The sequence below is a fragment of the Marmota monax genome, unplaced genomic scaffold, assembly GCF_021218885.2.
Source record: "Marmota monax isolate L192 unplaced genomic scaffold, Marmota_monax_Labrador192_F-V1.1 WCK01_AAM20220418_F8-fsc00368, whole genome shotgun sequence".
NCBI lineage: Eukaryota > Metazoa > Chordata > Mammalia > Rodentia > Sciuridae > Marmota > Marmota monax.
Window position 1 is genome coordinate 644,305 of NW_026695118.1, and position 22,767 is coordinate 667,071.

At 47.7% G+C, this 22,767-nt stretch overlaps 3 protein-coding genes across 7 annotated transcripts in view; 1 reads left to right on the plus strand and 2 right to left on the minus strand.

The window, feature by feature from the left end:
• Positions 1 to 4,560, minus strand: part of Mad1l1 (mitotic arrest deficient 1 like 1) — a 351,813-nt gene extending 347,253 nt beyond the window's left edge. The window contains exons 1-2 of one of the 4 annotated variants that reach the window (XM_046428170.2): positions 4,483 to 4,560; positions 1,580 to 1,742 (exon numbers count right to left, since the gene is read on the minus strand). In XM_046428170.2, the coding sequence (XP_046284126.1) occupies positions 1,580 to 1,729 (150 nt within the window). In that variant the 5' untranslated portion in view covers positions 1,730 to 1,742; positions 4,483 to 4,560. Of the gene's footprint in view, positions 1 to 1,579; positions 1,743 to 3,542; positions 3,638 to 4,482 lie in introns of those variants that run through there. The other 3 variants (XM_046428172.2, XM_046428171.2, XM_046428173.2) reach the window with 3 other exon arrangements.
• A 1,115-nt stretch (positions 4,561 to 5,675) lies between these two features.
• On the minus strand, positions 5,676 to 11,012 carry Mrm2 (mitochondrial rRNA methyltransferase 2). The gene is made up of 3 exons (XM_046428162.2): positions 10,956 to 11,012; positions 8,749 to 9,038; positions 5,676 to 6,735 (listed from the first exon to the last, which is right to left on the minus strand). The coding sequence occupies exons 1-3, from the start codon at positions 10,988 to 10,990 to the stop codon at positions 6,293 to 6,295; spliced, it is 768 nt and encodes a 255-aa protein (XP_046284118.1). The 5' UTR covers positions 10,991 to 11,012; the 3' UTR covers positions 5,676 to 6,292.
• Positions 11,013 to 11,025: 13 nt separating this feature from the next.
• Nudt1 (nudix hydrolase 1) lies at positions 11,026 to 22,676 on the plus strand. Of its 2 annotated transcripts, none has more exons than XM_046428163.1 (4): positions 11,026 to 11,054; positions 13,258 to 13,423; positions 21,561 to 21,706; positions 22,406 to 22,676. In XM_046428163.1, the coding sequence occupies exons 2-4, from the start codon at positions 13,272 to 13,274 to the stop codon at positions 22,576 to 22,578; spliced, it is 471 nt and encodes a 156-aa protein (XP_046284119.1). In that variant the 5' UTR covers positions 11,026 to 11,054; positions 13,258 to 13,271; the 3' UTR covers positions 22,579 to 22,676. The 2 variants fall into 2 exon arrangements, with proteins under 2 accessions (XP_046284119.1, XP_046284120.1); XM_046428164.2 differs by lacking the exon at positions 11,026 to 11,054 and adding an exon at positions 11,229 to 11,436.
• The last annotated feature ends 91 nt before the right edge of the window (positions 22,677 to 22,767 follow it).

The following is a 22,767-nucleotide window of genomic DNA, read 5'->3' on the forward strand; positions in this document are numbered from 1 at the left end:
TTTTACCAATTGAGCTATATCCCCAGGTCCCATGGATTTTTTTTTTTTTTTAATCAGGGATTACTGAACTCAGAGGCACTCAGGCATTGAGCCACATCTCCAGCCCTATTTTGTATTTTATTTAGAGACGGGATCTCACAGAGTTGCTAAGCCCCTCGCCATCGTGAAGCTGGCTTTGAACTCACAGTCCTCCTATCTCAGCCTCCTGAGCCACTGGGATTACAGGCGTGCGCCTCGATATCTGGCACACATTTTCCCATGGATTTTGACAAGCTAAATTTCCCAGACATTTGCATCAATAACATTATGCCACTTTTTAAAATCATAGCATTTTTTAAGACCAAAGTTACCAATTTATTTTGCCAGAAATCAAAGATAATAACCACCTATTAACACTGCCTCTTCATAACAGTGGTGGTACACACCTATAATCCCAGTGACTCGGGAGGTTGAGATAAGAGAACCTCCAAGTTCAAGGCCAGCCTCATCAACTTAGTGAGACCTTGTCTCAAAATTTAAAAAAAAGCGGGGGGGGGGGGCTCTGGAGGGGGCTAGATGTGCTCAGTGAGAGAGTGCCCCCTGAGTTCAATTCCCAGGTTACAAAAAACATTTTTTTTTTTTACCACAAAAAGTATAATAGGTCTAATCTCAGAATAATGACCCAAGAAAGGGCAGTGTGCAACTTCGAGCTCTAACTAACAGTAATTCCATCACTGAATAAACCACACAAACACCATCCTTTTTGCCAATCAGTACATGAGCCTTACCTGGTTCAGTTGACACGGGTCACAGAATCCAGAGCACATGCAGGGTGGACAAGAGAAAGATAGACACAAGCAGGGAAGACCGAGAGGAGGATGGTACAGCAATGGTGCAGTGACAGGGCTCAGGAAAGGCCAAGACACCACTTCTTTCCTTGGGGGCCCAGATGTCCCAGCCCAGAATAGGACTAAGCCCATGACTCTCTAGGGCCTGAAGTCCTTCAGGAGACCTGAACCCTTTGCAACTGTATCCACAGTAAGCATTCGCAAGAACTTGGAATGGAGTGAAATATAACTGCAATCAGAGAAAACTGCAAAAATCACAGGATCTGCAAATTGACCCCTATAGGCTAAAACAGAATATCCAGTCCCTCCGTATTGCCCTGGCTTTCTCACTAGGCTGACTAGGCGACCAGGTGCCTGTGTTTACAATACAGCCTCTCTATGTTACATCTTCAAGGGGACAGTATGCTCATAATTCTGGCACCCATGCTCCTACGCAGTTGGGTTTTGTCCTCAATTAAATGAACAGACTGGCTTTTTAGCATCCATGAATACATCAGTATGAACCCATGGCTATGCACCATGTCCACTCTTGGGGTGCTTACGAGGCAGGCCTTTAACCAAGACAGTTCAGGGCAGGTCCTGGTCTCCAACTAGCACCCCAAATGATAAATGCCCAGGATGAGATCTGGAAGACCACAACTGGCCTCTAAGTCTACCTAATACTCACCTGCCTCAATTGTGTAGAACTTGAACAGGCCCCACCTGAGCCCAGGTGTCTTTAAAAGAGACCCCACCCAGCACATGCCCCTCACCTGCATGCTCTGCTGGTACTGCATCTGCAAAGAACCTGGGGCAGAGGTGGACACATCCAGGCCGGATCCTCCCTCCACTCGCTGAGAAATGAAGTTGTTCAGAGATCTCAGGGTAGACAAGACAGTGGTGTTCTCCCCCAGGTCTTCCATGGTCACTTTCCTTCTGGGAGAACAAAAAAAGTCAGAGTCAGCCTTTCCACAGACCATCAGATGCCACCATCAGCAACGCTTTTGGACAGCCCTAATGCCATCTCAGAGCCCATAACCACTTTATTCAAAGGAAACAGAGAGTTCACTCCACCAATTTACCAAGAGGAAATGAGGCATAAAAGAATGCCAATACCAGGCTCAGTAGCCATACCTATAATCCCAATGACTCAGGAGGTTGAGATTGAAGAATCACAAGTCTGAGGCCAGCCTCAGCAATTTAGTAAGATCCTGTCTCAAAATAAAAAGAGCTAGGGCTATAGCTCAGTAGCAAAGTGCTCGCCTCGCATGCACAAGCCCATGAGTTCAATGCCCAGAACTGGGGGAGAAAAAACGGTCACCAAGTCACTATTTGAGTACTGGCCAACAAAACAAATGGACAGTCAGCTCTCTAGAGAAGATGCTCAGCAGCCCAGCAGCCTCCGGGAAATCAGAAACAAAGCATGCAACAGCATGATAAAGGCAATGGTGGGCACAGGAACACAAGTGTAATTTCACATTAACAGCAATAGCAGTAAGTGCCATCACTCCCTCCAACCAAGTCCCAGAGAGGAGGCATCCCACATGTACCCAAATGGTAGATTGTGCAACTGTCAACTCACATTTGACCAGCACTCTGCTTATACATAAAAAAACAACAGCTCAATCTTCAAAACAAGTAGGTGTATTCAGTCTTCTTAGAAATTTTACAGATGATGAAACTGAAGCTTCGAAAAGGTACAGAACAAGACTGGGGTTGGGGTTGTAGCTTAGTGGTAGAGCGCCTACTTACCATGTGTGAGGCCCTAGGTTCGATCCTCAGCACCACATAAAAATAAATAAATAGAATAAAACTATTGTGGAAAAAAATTATTTAAAAAAAGGTACAGAATGGCTGGGTGCGGTGGCACACACCTGTAATCCCAGAGGCTGGGGAAGCTGAGGCAGGAACATCACAAGTTCAAAGCCAGCCTCTGCAACTTAGCAAGCCCTAAGCAACTTAGCAAGACCTTGTCTCAAAATAAAAAATAAAAAGGGCTGGTGAAGTGGCTCAGTGGTAATGAGCCCCAGTACCAAAAAAAAAAAAAAGGTACAGAAGAGATCAGAAGCTGGGTCTGATTAGTCTGAAGGTAGCATGCATTCCACAAGCTCATGTGTAAAAGAACTGCTTCCTCAACACCTGTGCTTACTACATGTCATGACAGCTGCCACCAGCCAAAAGGTGTGGAACATCCCACGTACATTTATGGCCAAGAGGCTTGAACTCCCCCCACAGGCACATACTATTTCTCCCCTTAGGAAGGGGCAGTGCTTGTTCATTTCCCTTTGGTATCAGAATGAAAATACACACAAACCCCTTTAAAAACATTTTTTTTTTTGAGTGGGTGCTCATAATCTTAGCTACTTAGGAGACTGAGGAAGGAGGATCTCAAGTTTGAGGCCAGCCTGGACAACAAAGCAAGACCCTGTCTCCAGAAGAAAAAAAAATAATAACAATAATTTAGTTTGTCTCCGACAAAGTTTCTGACTTAAAAGGACCTTGAGAATGGAGTCAGTCTGAGCTTTCAGTGCTGTGAGCCTGGTAAACCCAGGCAGGAAACAGAGCTCTACCCTTCAAGCCCAAATCCATTTTCCAAGTTCAGACCAGAGCCACACTTTCCATCCTCTTCTCCAAACACCATCCCCTGAGAACTGAACCATTAATATACTAAAATGAAATGAACACTGTATTTTCAACTTCCTGGAACCAGGCTGCTCCATCCACACCCATACACACCTGAGGCTCAAACCGTCCAGCCACCTGAAGGTGGAACCCCCAACACCTCTGGACAGCCCCTGATATGGGAGTCAGGAGCATACTCCCCTTCCAGCCTTAAAAGAGAAATGGCAGAGAAAATTTAAATAAGTGACCAAGATCCAGGCATAGTGGTGCAAGCCTGTAATCCCAATCACTTGGAGGACTGCAAATGCAGAGGCCAGCCTAGGCAACTTAACAAGACCCTCAGCAATTTAGTGAAACCCTATCTCAAAAAATGAAAATGGCTGGGGATGTAGATTAGTGGTAAAGCGCCCCTAGGTTCAATCTCCAATATCAAAAAATAAAACTAAAAGTAAGAAGTGTCCAAGAAAACTCACTGCCCTGATCCCCTGGTGAATCCTGCCTTCTCTAAACACACACTATCCCCGTCACTACCCCAAACAGCTGGACTCTGGGCACACGGTGCCTCCAGAAGCAGCAACAAGATGCCTGCTCGGCCAGTGCAGACAGCGGAGCGGCTCAGGGGGACAGCAGCCACCACTTCTCCCCACGCGCTGGCTCTTGCTCCCTAGGGGCCTCTTGCCAATGGATGCTCAGAGGAGCCATAGCTGCGACTTGACTGGCCCAGGTCACTAAGAGCGGCTAGGGGGCGAGTGCAGGCGGGGGTCTCCCAGGCAAAGCGCTTACAGACCGCGTCATGACAGGGGAAGGGACAGGTGGCGAGGGTAGACCAGGGTTCTCCAGAACAGGGCTACGCGCAGACCCCAACAGAACGACGGACCCTGCTAGGACAGCAGGGGCTGCGCCCCAATCTCTAGCGGTGCGAAAGGGACGTGGGGTCTCCAGACCGCCGGGACGTAGGGGGAGGCGCAGCCCCGGGCCAGGGCCCTCTCCGCCGCGCCGCCCAGCCCCCGGGATCCTGAGCCCGCGACCCCGCGCCTAGCCCTCCACCGCTCACCTCAGTCGCCCGCTCGCGCTTGCCGCCGCTGCTCGGATCTCCCTCCGCTCCGCCCGCGCCCACTTATCGCGAGATATGAGCCGGCGCTCTCGCGAGACCGACTAGAGGCCCGCCGTAAAGAACCGAGTCTGCGCGCCTCACACCCTGGGGCTCCGTGTCCCCACCCGGAGCCGCCCAACCCGAGAAGCCAGAGCAGAATGGGACTCCGCACCTTCCGGCCGCCCGGCCGCCCGGCCACCCCACCGAACACCCTTGCACTACGGCCACCGACTCGCGCCGTAATGTTCTGAATAGCAGCGCCCACAGTGGCTTCTTAGGGACAAACTTATTTGCATTCTTGACTCTTCCCCAAATCTTGCTTGTACAGTTTGGTTTAATTAAAATACGTTCTTTTCTTCTTCTCCGGGACCACTGGCAACACATAGTATTTATGCTGCTCCCCAGAGCTCTGTCCTCCCCATCAGAGTGCACAGCACTGGCCTGAGCCGGTACAGACAGCTGGGGAGGCTTTCAAAGGAGGGAAAATCCGATGGAGTATGGTGACATTTCCACCTTTGAAGATGTGTTTCTGAATTCTCCCCTCCTCCCTCCAGCCCCTGTTTGGAAGGTGCTGCTCCATCGGTCTGCACTTATGTTTCCTTCCTCAGAGGACAGATGATCCAGTCTGTGTGTCCCGGAAGGAAATGGATAGGAGGGAAATGCAGTGGGGGTATGCGGGAGTTTCTAGGGATTTTACCTGACCACAATTAAAAATAAAATGGAGAGTAAAAATACTTGATCAGCAGCCCCCTTCAGGGGGCTGGAAGAAGACCTAGCACTCATTCGCTCCAGGGCACCCAGTCTTTCCACAGGCCTTTGGCATTACATTAGTGTTAATCTATAGACACATCCTCAGGGACCCTCCCCTTTGCGAAATGGCTTGAAAGAAATCAGTCGAGTTTTGAAAAACAAAAGCAAAACTTAAGTCATGGAAATTCCTTAAAATAATGCAATCTATATTCTCTCATAAAGCTACATGGAGGGCTGGGGTTGTGGCTCAGTGAGGCATTGGGTTTGATCCTCAGCACCACATAAAAATACTGTGTTCAAAAAAAAAATATATTATGTTCACCTAAAACTACAAAATAAATATTTAAAAAAAAAAAAAACTGCATGGAGTTCCTAGAAAAATAAGGCTAAATGAACGCATCACATCATTGCTGGCTTTGCAATTTATAATCTTGAGAGCCTGCTACATTACAGCAATACATACTTCTAGCACAAACCAAAGCACACCCACTCCGTGCATAAATCCATACCAAATGTCTCTCCTAATTGCTCTGGGAGTTCTCACTGTTTTAAGATTGAACGTATTTCCAGATTATTCACCAGAAAGATGGAAATTAATCCCCAGATGGAAATTTCAGATTTTTCTACTTTATACTATATAGCCAAAATAACAACTGGGAAACAATGTATTGTGTTCCGAAAGCAGTAAAGGAACACCTGTTTCTTTGTACTAGGCTAAGAGTCTATAAGCTGAGAAAGTTCTACTTGCTCTGTCTCAGCAAGTCATTTTTATCCTCCCATCTCTTTACATCCTTCAGTCTCCACATCTTTCTCCTGATAACTTTCTCTGCAAAAATCATGATATAGAAACCTGGTTTTAATCATTTTTCATGGCCCTTAAATATAGTATGTCATCTCTGTTTGGTTTAAATCAAAGACCTTCATGGTCACAGCAAAGCTCCCAGCCACTCCTCAGGAAAGCACTCAGGCCACATCCACAGTTTAAAAAGACCCAGCATCCATTTAAGAATGGCAGGACCTCTCATGGCTTCACAGAGCCCTTCCTTCTACGGTACTGTGTGGCCAAGAGGTACACCTCTGATGATTCTTTCCTGCTGGCCATGGGTTTCACAGTTCTTGTGTTCTGGAATTCCTCTGTCAATCTCTTCTGAAACTGCTGGCTTAGACTTCCAGCCCAGGTCTTACAAAGCAGTGTTCCCCCTGGGTGCAGGACAACTGAAGCCATGTCCAGAAGTGACAGGCACATGCCGATAAGCCTGTCATGATCAAGTTCCTGGATCCCAGTGGCATTGGGTGCCATGTCGCTCAGAATCACATCTGCCCTCCCCCCAGGAAGCAGTTCTAGGATCCTCTGCAAGGTTTTCGGGTCAGTCACATCAGCAGAGCACAGAAAAGTTGCTCCTTCCAGGGGAGTTATGTGAAGAAGATCCACCCCAAGCACAAAGCCAACAGGAGAGCTGGAATCTATGGAAGGAACAGTAGATATGTTATTTACATCCTAAATCTTTCCATAGAAACACAAAATAAAGACACTAGGACCAAGGAAAAGAATAGATGTGCATATGTGGTCAGGAGCCCTCCCACTATGCAAACAGCCTATGGAGACACACAGAGGGCAGAGGGCAGTGGGCAGTCCTTCACTTGGCAGCTGAGGAAGTTGAGGCCAGTCATCCTTAGTCACGGGCACAGCTGGGGCCACAGCCAGGTCTTCTCTTCCTGCTTTTGGAATGTTGCCTCAAATTCACTCTCTGTGAAAGGATTCTCCTTAGTGGTGGGGTTTTATTTTGTTTTCTTTTGTTTTTTGGTACTGAGGACTTAAGTCAGGGGCACTTTACCAGTGAGCTACATCCCAGCCCTTTCTTTCTGATTTTTTATTTTGAAACAGGGTCTCTATAATTTGCTTAGGGCCTCTCTAAATTGTTGACAGTGACCTTCAACTTGTGATCCTCCCATCTCAGCCTCCTGAGCCTCTAGGATTACAGGTGTGCACCACCGTGCCTGACTTCCTTGGTGGTCTTTTTGATAAAAGAAAAGATTCTGATACACCAGTACATAAAGTGCCTCTGGATTAAAATCAATAAATCCATCTACAACTTAAGCCATTTGCTTTCAATGTAGAAACCACTGGAAACAAGCCAGAGTTGGGAAAAATGAACAGATTTCAAATGAGACACAAAAATTGACACAAAAATTGACCATATTTGAGGAATACTACTTGTAAAACAAAAAAAAAAAAAAGGTTTTATAAAACAAAAAAGATAGCAGCCTCACCTAACCTGAAACAAGACTTCCTGCCTACTCCTGTTCTCAGCCTCCATCTCCTCCTCCCATGCTGTCCCCATATACAAAGACCCCCGCTCCACATGTCTGTTCCTCATCCCTGTGGCACTGCAGAGGATCTCAGCTCTGTTGCTAAGTGTTGATAAATTAAGGGTATAATCACAGATTTTCAAGTTTACTCTGCTTAATAAAACTCAGAACAGGGAGGATATGCATTTTATTTCTAGATAAAATTAGAATTTTGAAGACTACCTCACTTTTTAAAAGTGAAAACACTATTTTCAGCCCAGGAAAGGGGGACACCTCACATCTCAGTTGACATTCTTGACCTTTCTTTCCTTTATCATGCACATGTGTTATAGCCTTAGGAAGTTTCCACAGAAAGTAAACAGCTTTGGTTGCAATTTTGCAACAATGAGAAGGAAAGCTCAGGTCACCCTTGCATTCTTTGCCCTGTCACTTCTTCCTACAAGTTAAACTGAGCCATTTTCATCCTTCTGGAAAGCCATCAGGGGAATAGAAATCACTAAAATCAGTTATTAGGAGGTCCCAACATTACATTTTAAAGTTGTATGGGTGACTGTTTTATCTCTTTCCTAACATAGAAACTGTCAAAGAAATCTTTGTCAAAAACCCTAAAATTTAAAAGAAAAACGCTGAGTCCTCAGGTTGACCCAAAGTGGAGAATCCAGAGCCTTGGCCACGAAGCCTTTCTTGAGGCCCTAGAGGGTCCCCCCTGGGACCTCCATGAAACCCTCAGGCTGCAGGAACAGGACTTAGAAACCTCTGGGGTTGATTCAGCTGTACTGCCATGGAAAGATGTCAGTATATCATTAGTGGAAAAAAAAACTCCATTAAGACTCAAACTAGCAAGAAAAACATGGCATAATTTCTCAAAATGTAAGAAAGTAGTTATGTAGGCATGTATACAAAAACAAACTCCAGAAGGGTGTACACCAATATGTTGTACACCCAACTGATATAATTTGTGGTGATTTTCATTATACCTTTCCACTTTGTCTTTCACTTTGAAAAGGTCAGTATTCTGATTTTACAATTACCACTACTAATCAATCCACTCAGAAGTATGTGCCTTCAGGAAATGGCTCAACTGCTGTGTCCACAGCAGGAAACAACTCACTTTCTTTCCCTCAGACTTGTGATCAGAAAGTGCTAACAGGAGCGTGGGGGTCCCACCTCTGCCTGTGGCATTGACGCTGTGCACTGCCACCTGACTCCAGGCCCCAGGAGCTGCCCCGCAGTCCAACACACGGAGGCCAGGCCACAGAATCCGATGCCTCTCATTCATCTCCAGAAGCTTGAAGGCACTTCGACAGCGGTAACTCTCCACCTTCGCAGCCTTCACAAAGGGGTCCTTTAAATGCCGACTCAGCCATAGGTGCTCAGCACCTGTCCGGCCCTTGTAGTAACACCCTGCAGTGTGGAAGCCCTGACGCTGGAGGGAAGCACACGCCAGCTTCAAGCACCTAATTGGAGAAAAAGGAGGAAGAATGATGGCATCAGATGGATGTCACGGGTGCAGAGGGGGGCCCTGGCTCAATTCACTCCTTTTCAGAGTGGACGCACTAAGGCCCAAGAGGAGAGGTGACTTGACAAGCCCACACAGCCAAAGAGGTGTCATCAGCTGAATTGCATTTCCCCAAACCCATGTTTCTCAAGACCTCAGAACATGACTATAGTTGGAGATGAGATTTGTAAGAACATAATCCACCCCGTGAGATCACTGGGGTGGATCCTACTCCTATCTGACTGGTGTCTTTATGAGATTAGGATACAGACATGCACAAAGAGCGAACCACATCTGTAAGCCAAGGAGGCAGCCTCAAGAGAAATCTTCCTTCCCACACCTTGATCTCAGGCTTCCAGCCTCCAGGATGTGATAAATAAGTGGCTGTGCTTAAGCTACCTGGTCTGCATACTAAATTACAACAGCTGAGCAAACTTTCCTGGGGAAGTGTTTTGTTCTTTTTATTCACAGCAGGGATTAAACCCAGAGTTGCTTAACCACTGAGACATATCCCCAGCCCTGATTTTTTTTTTATTATTTTTGTTAATTTGATACAGGGTTATCACCAAGTTGCTTAGCGCCTCACTATGTTGAGGAAGCTGGCTCTGAACTTGCAATTCTCCCTGCCTCAGCTTCCCAAACTGCTGGGATTACAAGTGTGCATCATCGTACCCAGGCAGTTAGTGTTCTCCCCCAAAGATTTTCTCAGAAGAAAAATAAACACAATGATAATCACCTCCTTTCTGACAACCCAAACTTTTCCAGTACTGGTTAACAATATTGATAATAATAATGAAAATTATTCTTTTCTTGTCTGGCCCAAATTTTCACAGTGCTCTGCAAAAAACTGCAAGAAAACCCCATGAGGACAGGTTCCTGCCTGTCACCTCTAGCACAAGTCAGGCCTGCACATTTCTTAAGACTGAACCCAAACTGTGTGGATGACTAAAGGATAATTTCCAAGATTCTTTCAACAACTTACACTCTTTTACTATTTTCAAATATTTTTTAGTTGTAGATGGACAATACCTTTATTTTATTTGTTTTTATTTTTATGTGGTACCAGGAATTGAACCCACTGCCTCATGCATGCTAGGCTAGTGCTCTACCACTGAGCCACAACCCCGACCCCAAAAAGTTATGCTTTTAACACATAAAAAGTAGCTTGGCATAACAGGAGCTATATATAACTCCCCCTTGCTTAACTCTCAAAACATTCTTAATATTCATTACTTCATTTCTTTTTTACTGTTCTATTCATTTCTCTGATGGAAAAAGAGGTTTTATTATTCTCACAGCTCTGAGGCCAGAGCTCCTTCAACACCAAGGTGTGCTGACAAGATTTGAGGACAGGACTGGGGAATAAAGAATCCTGGCTTCAAATGGCTTAGGGGATCTCGTGGGGAAATGACACACACATCCAAGGTGCCAGAAATAATTTCAGCACAGAGAAGAGATGGATAGTGGTGTCTCACGGGCCAACGAAGTGAGGTTCCCCCCACAAACCCCGAGTCAAACTGATTTGGGGATCTGACCTCTCCAACCCCATCCCATGCGCTGGACTCTAGCTATACAGGCCCCCTTGCTTTTTGGAAGCTCTGTGCCACGTCTTTAGAGGCTGCAGTGGTTTCACCTGCCTCTCCAGCCTCTACCTGCCTCTTCCCAGGTCGGGTACTCTAGTCCGCGAGCTGGGGATCAGGTCTGCGGAGCCCCAGGCTGGGGTCCATCGCTCGTCCTAGAGACCCGAATGCCGGGCCGGGGGTGGACCAGCTCCCCTTTTCGGATGAGGAAACTGAGGGCTCCCACCTCTCCCGCCTCCCTGCACGCATGCAGCAAGCGCCCCGTAAGCAAAGGCTGAACACTCTTCCCCACTCACCCTGCCATGGGAGTCTGCCTGCCACTTCCGCTCATTACCGGAAATCACTGTCCCACTTCCGGTCCAGGCCCCGCCTTTTCGGTCGGGAACGGCGCGCGGGTAGGATTGGCTTACAAGGAATAGAAGCGGGAGAAACCTGGGGAGGCGGCAGCCGGGAGCACCGGGAAACGAGGAGAGGGGAAGATGAGGAGAACTGGAGTCGGAGAGATGGGCGAGGCCAGGAGAGCGGGGCCTAGGGGAGAACAAGACAGAACACAGGGGCGCTAGAGGAGGGAAATGGGGGTCCTGACGGGGTGAACTGGGCCCAGAGGTCCGGTAGGTATGGGCTGCGGAGAGGACCCGGTGTCCGGAATCCAATACTCCGCACAGCCTCTGAAAGGGAAGGCTGGGGAACGAGCATTTGCCAAACCTACTTCATGCAAGACTGAGCACTGCGCCGCACGTGCATCTCCTGCAGCCCTGATAACAACCTGATTTACAGGTGACCTCCAACTCCACCTGTGGAGTGCCAGCACCCCAGCCTCTGACATTAGGGAGCCCCTGATGACTCCTCAGATTAACTGCTAGGGAGCTGTGGACACACTAGATAGTGACACACTAGATGGTAGATCCAGGTATGGTTAATGGCTCTGCTATTTGACTTTGGATCAAACTTAGCTTTACTGAGCTTGTTTCCACCTCTGAAAATGCAGAATTCAAATCTTAATAGAGTTGTTGGGTCTATTAAGAGGTTTAGTTTTTGAAAATAACTATAATCAGACCTCTGAGGCCTTGGGTTCATCATCAGATGATTCAACCAGTGGACAAAAAAATATTCAGAAAACATAATTGCATCCCTACTGAATATATACAGACTTATCTTGTCCATAATCCCCTGTATAACATACCATTTACATTGTACTAGGAATTGTAAGTCATCCAGAGATGACATAAAGTATGCAGGAGGATGTGCATAGTTATATGCAAGTATACTGGGGGTTTTTTGTTCTTTTTGAGGGGGTTACTGAGGATTGAACTCAGGCACTTGACAACTGAGCCACATCCCCAGCCCTATTTTGTATTTTATTTAGAGACAGGATCTCACTGAGTTGCTTAGCACCTCAATTTGCTGAGGCTGGCTTTGAATTCGCAATCCTCCTGCCTCAGCCTCCTGAGCCGCTGGGATTACAAGCATGCACCACCAGGCCTAGCTAGCAAATATACTGTTTTACCTATGGGGTGTGAGAATGCTTGGATTTTTTGTTATCTGAAGGGTCCCTAGATCTAATCCCCCACCCATACAGAAATACGGTTGTACATAATCATTGCATAATAAGTGATAGCTGGAATTGCCATCAATTATCATTATCAGAGTTGCTTTAGAAGCCAGGCCTTCGTTCATGCATAGGTCCATGACAGAACGAAGGATACTGGCCTCCTGGGAAGCCCAGCCACAAGCCCACTTCCCTTGCTTGACTGGCCCCACCCATGAACAACCCCTAGTCCCTTTACTTAGATACTATGACTTCCAAGCTGGTTCTGAATCCAGCTCTGGCCACGTGTTCCTAGACCCGAATAGGGACAGAGCTGAAGGAAACTTAGTCCCAGTCCTCCTGAATTTCTCCAGGGTCCTGTCTCCCACAGAGGCCCTCTCAGAAACAACAGGTGTTTCCCTGAAACCAAAAACTCCTATTGGAATAGGAAAGGCACTTGTATCTCCCAGTGTCCTCTGGATGCCAGATCTCACCACAACAACACTAAAAGCAGAATAAGTAGGACATAAACTCCTGTCACAGGAAGGAAGACCAGCCAGGCCACTCCTTTCCAGAGGCCTGCTGCTGCAGAGACTGAAGCCAGGTCCCAGCAATCTAGAAGGAGCCCCTGCTGATGAAAAGGCCAAGGCTGAAGCCTGGCATGAGAGCCCCTGAACAAATGGCATGGTATTGGAGGTGGGGGCTGATCTGCCCTCCTGTGCCTACAGCTTGGGGTTCCTGGAGAAGACCCAGGAGTAAGGACCCAGCCCTTGAAATTTGTTGTCCTCTAGCTAAGAGTGCCAAGTGGGGAAGGGAATATGTGACCTTCCTCTAACCAGCCCTGGTAAGCACAGGGCCTGGCACTGATACCACTGGGTTCTGAGGGCCAGCCCTCTTTCTACCCAGAAAATCATTCATTCAAAGACAGGTTTGCACCTGCTGCCACACTTCTTCTTCCTGCCTCCTAAAGGACATTTCCTTTGCACCTGACCACTGTAGCACACATGCCTTGTCCGCACCCTGTCCACACTCGAGTGAGAGCTGACTCTAGCTTCTTGCCTTCCTCACAGAGCCCCAGTGGACCATGGTGGCCTCCAGGCTCTATACCTTGGTGTTGGTACTGCAGCCGCAGCGCGTTCTTCTGGGCATGAAGAAGCGGGGCTTTGGGGCTGGCCGTTGGAATGGCTTCGGGGGCAAAGTACAAGAAGGAGAGACCATCGAGGATGGGGCCAAGAGGTGAGAAAGTTTCAGGGACAAGAATTCAAGCTGTAGAGCTACACCCCGTCTTCACTGCTGGGAGCTGTGACCTAGAGCAGGTACAACAGTACTGGCCTTTCAGGAGAGTTGGGAAAACTGAGTGAGAAAGTGCGTGGAAGGCATTAGATCTGCTGGTCTGTGTACTGAATGTGTGCACTCTTCTGGGTGATGGCGGCCCTGTTCAGGATGTTTGGATGGAGTTGGACAGTCCTGGCTTCCTCCCATGCGGGCCCAGGGCTCCTCGGCCACTTGTCTTCCTCCTCCTTCAGGGGAGCTGACAGTTGCTTTTATCTAAAACCTTTTGCACACAGTCTCAATCCTATGACCAGCTTCAATGGCAAGGAGTTGAAATCTGGAGTTTGAGCTGCTTGCCCAAGATCACATGGTCCCTAGAAGTCAGTCTCTTTGCTCTTATTCATACAAGACTGATGAAGATAAGAGATCATCAGTGCAAGTGTTGTGAAGCCTTACACACATTTTAGCTCACTTTTTTTTTCTGTTCTAATTAGTTATACATGACAGTAGAATGTATTTCAATTCATTGTACGCAGATGGCGCACAATTTTTTATTTCTCTGGTTGTACATGATAGAGTCACTTCATTCGTGCAGTAATACATATGCCTAGAGTAATGATGTGCATCTCATTCCACCATCTATCCTACCCCCATAACCTCTCCACTCCCCACATTCCCCTTTGCCCTATACAAAGTTCCTCCATTCTTCCCATGCCCCTCACCCCCCATTATGGATCAGCATCCACTTATCAGAGAAAACATTTGGCCTTTGGATTTTGGGGATTGGCTAACTTCACTTAGCATGATATTCTCCAACTCCATCTATTTACCTGCAAGTACCATAATTTTATTCTCTTTTAATGCTGAGTAATATTCCATTGTGTATATCTACCACAGTTTCTTTATCCATTCATCTATTGAAGGGCATCTAGGTTGCTTCCACAGTTTAGCTTTTGTGAATTGAGCTCCTATAAACATTGATGTGGCTGCATTACTATAGTTTGCTGTTTTTAAGTCCTTTGGGTATAAACCAAGGAGTGAGATAGCTGGGTCAAAGGTGGTTCCATTCCAAGTTTTCTAAGGAATCTCCATACTGCTTTCCAGAGTGGTTGCACCAATTTGCAGTCCCACCACTAATGTATGAGCGTTCCTTTCCCGCCATGTCCTTGCTTAGCTCATGTTCTTGTTCTGAAAATAGCTGGTACCCTTAAGGCCAATGGAGAGAAGAAAATCCCAAATACATATTTGAGGCCTCGGGAGAGGAGAGAGACTGGGATGCTGAAGCCCAGCAACTTTAATTTTGGGTTTCTTTTTGTTTTGTTTTTTTTAATTTCAACCCACAGTGAGAAAGGTCTTACACTGCAACAGCACATACACACTCAAGTATATATTAGCTAAGATGATGATACCCATGGACAATTGATCTTTTTTAATCACTAGTGGCAATATACTAATTTGATTTCACAGGGCACAACAGAGTCACAGCCCTCAGTTTGAAGAGGCCTGTATGAGCCATATGCAGGGATACAACTATAGCCCCAGCCATGTGGGAAGCCAAAGCTGGAGAATTACAAGTTCAAGGCCTGCCTTGGCAACTTAGCAAGACCCTAAGTATCTTAGCAAGACCCTGTTCCAAAATAAACTCTGGGGATGTTGCTCAGTGGTAGAGCACCCGTAGTCCCACCAAAAAAAAAAAAAAGTATGCCTGCCTAGACCTGGGACCCAAGGCTGCTGCCAAACTGGCACATTCAATGTTATTTTGGCAGTTTCCAGGCTTCTGCAGCCAGGGCAAAGATACCTAAGAATCAATCACTCTGGACCCCTATGCCAGTCATGATGGTGGCCCTCTCTCAGACTGGATTTTGAGGCAGGGAAGGAAGTGAGATGGAACCGGAAGCATGCTATTTCTCCTGTATGTACCTTGCCCCACCCACTGCTGTATCCAAACTAGCCTCCTCACCTGGGCAGGTGTGACAGTCTCCTAACTGGTCTGCTTCCGCCTTTCCTACACTGTGTCCAAATGCACGTGCGCACACACTCACACATAATAAAACCTTCAAAGGTTCCCAATGCTTTTAAAATCCACCCCCATCCCTGTATCATCCAGGGCCTGGCTTGGCCTCTCGCCCCCACTGTCCCTCAGATCCTCCAGCTGCTGCCCACCCTCCTCACCTGGGAGACCCCTTCTCAGCCTTCACATCTAAGAAGGTGCCTACTCCCACCCTGCAGTTGTTGATAAACCTCATCCTGTTTTCTTCTCCAGCATCAATCTCTGTAATCATATTTAATTACTCATTTCCCAACTCCTTCCCAGAAGCACCCCATGAAGCCAGGATTAAAGACATTTCAAGGTTGTTGTTTTTTGGGTTTTTTTGGAGGTGGGGGGAGTGTACCAGGGATCCAGCCCTATTTTGTATTTTATTTAGAGACAGTGTCTCACTGAGTTGCTTAGCACCTCACCGTTGCTGAAATTGGCTTTGAACTCACAATCCTCCTGCCTCAGCCTTCCCAGGTTTCCAGGGTGAGTATGTGGTGGGGGGATTTGTTGTTACATATTTGTACATGCACACAATATAATGGTATTAAGTCAAGTTTTTATCTTGTGATGCCAATATAGAAAGTTGCATACTTTCTCTTTCTCAGTAGTGGGAATTGAACCCAGGGCAGTCTACCACTGAGCTATACTCCCAGCCCATTTTATTTGTTTATTTTGAGACAAGGTCTCACTAAGCCACCCTGACTGGCCTCAAACTTGTGGTTCTCCTGCCTTAGCTCCCAAGGAGCTGGGATTACAGGTGTGCACTCTACAGGAAGTTGCAGAGTCTTGAAGAAGGTCCACCTGTTTAATCAACATATGGATCTAGTAACAGGCCTGGGGTGTGCCCCCCCAACACCTTACCCCATCCCCACCTACAAAGGCAACCTTTACTCTTACAGCCACTGACTTGGGCTTGTTCTGAACTACAAGGTACATAGTGGAGGCACCCCCTTTTTTTTTTCTTTTTTGGCAGGGCGGTTACCAGGGATTGAATCCAGGGGCACTCAACTACTGAGCCTCATCCCTAGCCCTTTTTGAGACAGGGTTTTGCTAAGTTGCTTAGGGCCTCAATAGGTTGCTGAGGCTGGCTTTGAACTTGTGATCCTCCTGCCTCAGCCTTCTGAACTACTGGGATTCGCCACATCCAGCTAGAAGGCACCCTATTATTGTCTGGCTTCTTTCCAAACATTATATGTATGTGGGCTGGGAATAGAGCTCAGTTGGTAGAGTGCTTAACTCACATACACAAGGCCCTGGGCTCAATCCCCAACCCCACCAAAAAAAAAAAAAATTACATGTACGTGGCAGTGTTCGTTCCTTCTCACTGCTGTATGGTATCCCAGCACCTGAAGATACTGCGTCTGCCATTATGCAGGGAGTGCTGCCATGAACAGCCCCCTTCCTTTGTCCTCCAGTGCCCGCTGGACTCGCTCCTTACCTAGTCAGGAGGAAAACTAGCTGTGGAGCTATAGCAAAGCCAGTTTTCCAAAGAAGTTGCACTAATTAAATTCCTATGTGGTGGGTTGAGTTCGGGTTCCTGAGTCCTCGGCAACACTTGGTATTTCTTTCAGCCATGCTGGCAAACGTGGTGACCTCCCGTTGTGGGTTTAGTTTGCCCTTAACTGTGAGAGATGAAGTTAAGCACCTTTTGAGCATCTGCCACCACTGACATCCTCCAGAGTCTACTCAGGCCTTCTACTCTTCTTTAATTGGGTTGCTTTTTTCTTGATTTTCAGTTCATTATACACTATTTTTTTGGTAGTGTATTAAACCCAGTGTGCTCTACCACTGAACTACATCCCCAGCCCTTTTTTATTTTGAAACAGGGTCTCACTAAGTTCCCTTGCTGGCCTCAAACTTGTAATTCCCCTGCTTCAGCCTCCCAAGTAGCTGGGGTGACAGGTGTGGCCACTACACCCAACTTCATTCTATACTTTGGGTGTCAGTTGTCAGCTGGGTGTGTTGCCAATATCCTCTACTCTGTAGCTTGCTCCTTAATAATTTTTAAAATATTTTTAGTTGTAGATGGACACAATACCTCCATTTTATTTATTTTTATGTGGTGCTGAGGATCGAACCCAATGCCTCAACTGTGCAAGACAAGCACTCTACCACTGAGCCATAGCCCCAGCCCTTGATTCTTAATGATATTTTAATAAATAGAGGTTCATCACTTTAATGCAATTCACATATATTCTTTTTTTTAATACTGTTGATACTAGTCTCTAGATTTTTTTAATACTTATTTAGTTGTAGGTGAACAACAGTATCTTTTTTTATTTTTACGTGATGTTGAGGATCAAACCCAGTGCTTCACACATGTGAGGTAAGCACTTTACCACTGAGCTACAACTAGGCCCCATATATTTTCTTTATGGTTAGAATTGTTTATATCCTTTGAGGGAATCTGCCTATCCCAAGCCTAGGAAGACGGTCAGATCTAAGTTTTCTCCTAAAAATTTTAGAAACTTAAGTCTACAATCCATGCAGAATTCAGTTTTTACAAATGATTAGGCAGGGGTTTAAGACTGGGTTTGGGGCTGGGGTTGTATCTCAGTGGTAGAGCGCTTGCCCAGAACGTGTGAGGCACTGGGTTTGATCCTTAGCACCACATTGAATGAATGAATGAATGAATGAATGAAGGTGTTATGTCCATCTGTAGCTTAAAAAAAAAACTGAGGTTTTCCCATAAAGCTCTCTAGACAGCACCTTACTTCCTGGAAAGACCATGTCCCTTGCACTGCCGTTACTTTTGTCACAAGTGAAAGATAATGCAATGTGAAACCACATCAGCTTTCTTTCCACCACATGGAGCCTGGCATAGGGCAGGCCTCCCCTAAGCAGCAGGAAGGTGGGCAGATGTACATGCTTAGCAAAGCTGACTGGATGCCAGCTGGCCCTGTAGTGGGGGACCCAGCAATGGGGGACCCAGCCTGCAAGCCCATGGCCATGTTCCTTGGCATCCTGATCCCACTATAAGTGAGTGTCATTGTTCAGACCAACTTACCCTCTAACATGGGTCACTTTCCAGTGTCACTGTGGAGGAAGTTGTCTTAGAATCCTGAGAGGATCATAATAATTTGCACTCTGGGCCTGCCCCAGGAGCTGCACCAGAGCTGCTCTGACCAGGACTCGCCTGGGCCCAGCTGCCCCAGCACTTTTCCCTAACTTGGCATCCACAGCAGTGTGCAGTGCCTCTGGAGGCAGCGGCTCCTGCAGAGAACATCCTCCCTGCGGCCACAGAATAGGAGTGGTTTCCATGCTTCAGGGACCTCCACTAAGGTGGGGACTAGCCTCAACCTTGGACTAAGGTCAGAGGCTCAGCATCAAGGGGCACACACTGCCCAGTTTAGACCCATCAGCCCTGTGGACCATGTGGTTCCTTAGAGCCCCTGGTTAGCTATGGGCAGTTTCTCGCAGTTTCTCTCTGGGCACCAGCCCAGAAGGCAGTGTGCACAATGCAGTCAAAGGAAGGGACACCATCTGACAGACCCTCATGCCCCATCCCTGCCTGTGGGGTGAGAGGGGCATGCAGGAGAGCAAAGTGCACAGCCCCTCCGACATTCAAATGCATGTGAGAGTCAGGATGCTCTGGAGCCATGCAGGCTGAGACCTGGGCATCTGAATGGAGCTGGCTCCTTGAAAGACTTCTGTGCCTGGCGGCTGCCTCTCCCAAAAATTCTGTGTGCTTCCTGCACACACTGCCTGTCCTATTCCCTCAGGACTGTCCCAGAGCCAGGAACATGTTCCCCTCTTCGCCCGCAGGGGGCAGGCACGAGTACTTATCTATTCTCACAGTGGCAGTCCTGATAGGGAGCCATAAATATCACATCTAGTATCACCCAGGGCCTCCTCTGCCTGGGGGCCATGCAGGCTCTGGGGACTTTGAGTGCCTTTGGCCTCAGGTCTGAGCCCAAGGTGTAGATGAACACAACACAATGCCTTTATTTTTATGTGGTGCTGAGGATCCCGCCTGTGCTAGGCGAGTGCTCTACCGCTGAGCCACAATCCCAGCCCATGAGCCATGTTTTTCTAGTCAGCACCCAATGACACTACCTTAGCAGCCAGGGAACCACTAATGCCAAGTCCTGGGGCCTTCCACCCCCACCTCCCGTACCATAGAGCACACTTTCTGCTCCGTGTTTACGTCTAATTCATTGCTCATCCTGTTCTCCATCTGCCGTCTGCATCACAGACACGAGCAGACTCTTTAGCAAAACTAACAGGGTCGTCTTCATCTGTCTAATTATCTCAGCTTGTGAAATGGAGCTCCAGCTCTGTCACCAGGATTACTGACACTGCGTGCACTGCCACAGACTGGGGGAGGATTAACCAAAATCAGTCAAAACATTACATCAGCCGGTGATGCTTTTTAAAGGGAGAACTGGCAGTCTGCTGCCAGAGAGGTGGGTGAGGCCCTATTGCAGTTCCATTACATTTAATTGGGGAGCCGCTGCGCACACACCCCAAGTGAAAACACTCATTTTTAAAGATCCAGTCCAGTTTTAATTAACCATCTCAATGAATGTGTCAATTTCTGGACTGTGTATATGAATTGGCAGCAAAAGGCAATGTCTTTTCAGGAACAGCAGAGGACCACTTAACCTAATGTGTATGTGTTTGCAAATGAACAGAGTGGGTCCCTGACTGCCTACTACAGATGGCAGTGTATTCCCAGCACAACTTGGAGATCAAAGCTAAGACTTTCTTCCAGCTATAAATGGTCAGACTACTGTTATAGAAACAAAAGTAACTCCAGGGCCGTGGGAAGAAAGGCCTCCACGACAGGAGGGGCCAGTGGAACTCAGCTTTGTATGTCCTAAAGGTCCCAAGCACAGAGCAGGTCTTAGGGAGCGCCTGCTGGAGGGCATGAGCACTGTGTGCACTTGGGTACACGTTGATGGTACAAGGTGTGCAGACCTGGGTGCTCAGCACAGCATTTTCCATAATGACCCAAAGTTGAACTCAAATGTTTACTCTTATGTAACAGCAGCAGTTTAAAAACTAGACAGGCTCCTCTAGGGCAGACTATTACATGCTCCTTGCTTGCTGGGTGGAAAGTGCAAGGTAGACTGCGTGCAGTAACTCTGCTCGGTTCCAGGATATATAGGGAGAGACTCAAGGGAAGTCCCTGAAACAGCAACACAAGTCTTGCTGGGTGTTAGGGTCATGAGTCTTCCATTTCCAGGACTGTGTACAGTAGACAGGTGGTTTTAAAATACTTTTAAATTAGCAGCAGCACCAGACCCTCAGGGGAAGCATTCAGGTTCTGTCCAGTGGAACAGAGAGACTTGTTCCATGTTAGATGAGCTCCTCACACCTCCAGGCACAGCTGGCTGAGCTGCTGGGAAAGTGTCCTGAGAAGACAATACAAAGGCCCCAGAACGCAAGCCAAGAGATTTGTCCTATAGGATCTTCCCGGAGGAGTTGGCTCCATGGCAGAACTGAAAGTGACAACCCCTCCTTCAGGAGAGACTATCGGCCTATGGTCCTGTGGTCTCAGTAAGGGTGTGAGGCTGGAAGCACATTCTTAGGAGAAGGCCCAGAGCCAAGGGGCTCCTGTGTCCTCATGCCCATGCCAGGGGGTCCAAAGTTCCGACACAGAAGAGGGAATGGACTGAGTCTGAGGAAAGGGGAAGTGTGGGCCTGGGGAGGACAAACTTCTGCCCTGCAATCCACTCATGAGACTCATATCCTGGGTGGTCCTCTGCAGAGGGCTGGTCACACCCTCCCCAGAGCCTCTGAACAAAATTCCAGGGGATTTTCATTGTTGGTTTTTGAGATGGGATATCATCATGTTGCCCAGACTGGTCTGTTAACTCCCAGGCACAAGTGATCCTCTTGCGTCAACTTCCTGAGACTGTGGGACGACAGGCAGGTACCACAAATCCCAAATTTTTTCAAGTTCAAGTTAATTCCAAGGCTGGGTCAGGTTTGGACTATTAACACCTGATGGCAGCCTCCTGGGGTGTGCAGCCCATGCACCCCACCTCTGGGCTCCCCTTTGGCCTGTGGTCATCGTGCTGTGACGCTCCATCCTCCTCCTGTCTCCTCTGCCTACAGGGAGCTGCAAGAGGAGAGTGGTCTGACAGTGAACACGCTGCACAAGGTGGGCCACATTGAGTTTGAGTTCGTGGGCACCCCCGAGCTGATGGATGTGCACATCTTCTGTACTGACAGTGTGCAGGGGACGCCCCTGGAGAGCGACGGTGAGCCTTGGGGTATCCGCTCCCCACCACAGAAGGAAAGGAAGCACATCCAGTTCCACACAGTTGGCTAGGAGAAAGCGCAGCCAAATGTGGGCCTCAGGCCCGCCCACCGTCCCCATCTCACAGGGAGGCACTGAACAGTCTGTGCCTTAAAACCCTGGCTACTCAGGCACCACAGCTCAGCAGGCTGCAGCTCTGAACCCCTTTTTCCTGATCCATAAAAGAGGAAGAACAGTCATGAGGATTAAGTATAAAAGTAAATTCCTCACACAGCACTGCTGTGCAAGCTGGGGGCGGTGGAGCATGACTTAATCAGCAATTTGGGAGACTGAGGCAGGACGATTGCAAGTTCAAGGACAGCTGGGCAACATAGTGAGAGACTGCCTCAAAATAAAAAGTAAGGGGCTGAGATTGTGACTCAGCGGTAGAGCACTCGCCTTGCACACACAAGACCCTGGGTTCGATACTCAGCACCACATAAAAATAAATAAGTGAAATGAGGATTTGTGTCCAACTACAACTAAAAAATAAATATTTAAAAAAAGAAAAAGTAAGAAGGGCCAGGGACGTGGTCAGCAGTAGAGTGCCCCTGGGTTCAGTTCCCAGCACCACAAAAATAAGTTAGTGCAGGTAGCTCCTCACAGGCCAGGCCAGCCCTGCCTTGACACTGGTGCTCTTCCTCTCTGCCCCTCGGTACAGAAATGCGCCCTCAGTGGTTCCAACTGGACCAGATCCCCTTTGGTGACATGTGGCCTGACGACAGGTACTGGTTCCCACTCCTGCTTCAAAAGAAGAAGTTCCAGGGGTACTTCAAGTTCCAGGGTCAGGACACCATCCTGGACTTCTCACTGCGCGAGGTAGAAGAAATCTAGCACCAAGCTGGAGTTGCCAGTTCAGCCACATTCATGGCACCAACAGTTGGGCTTATTTTTTCTGTTTGGTAAGGAAAATAAAGGGCTTCACCTTTGAATAGTCTTCCCCTGGCCGCAGCTTGGGCCACTTCCACCATGCTAGGCAGAGGAGACAGGGACAAAGGAGGGCCTGGCATCTACCCAGCGTGC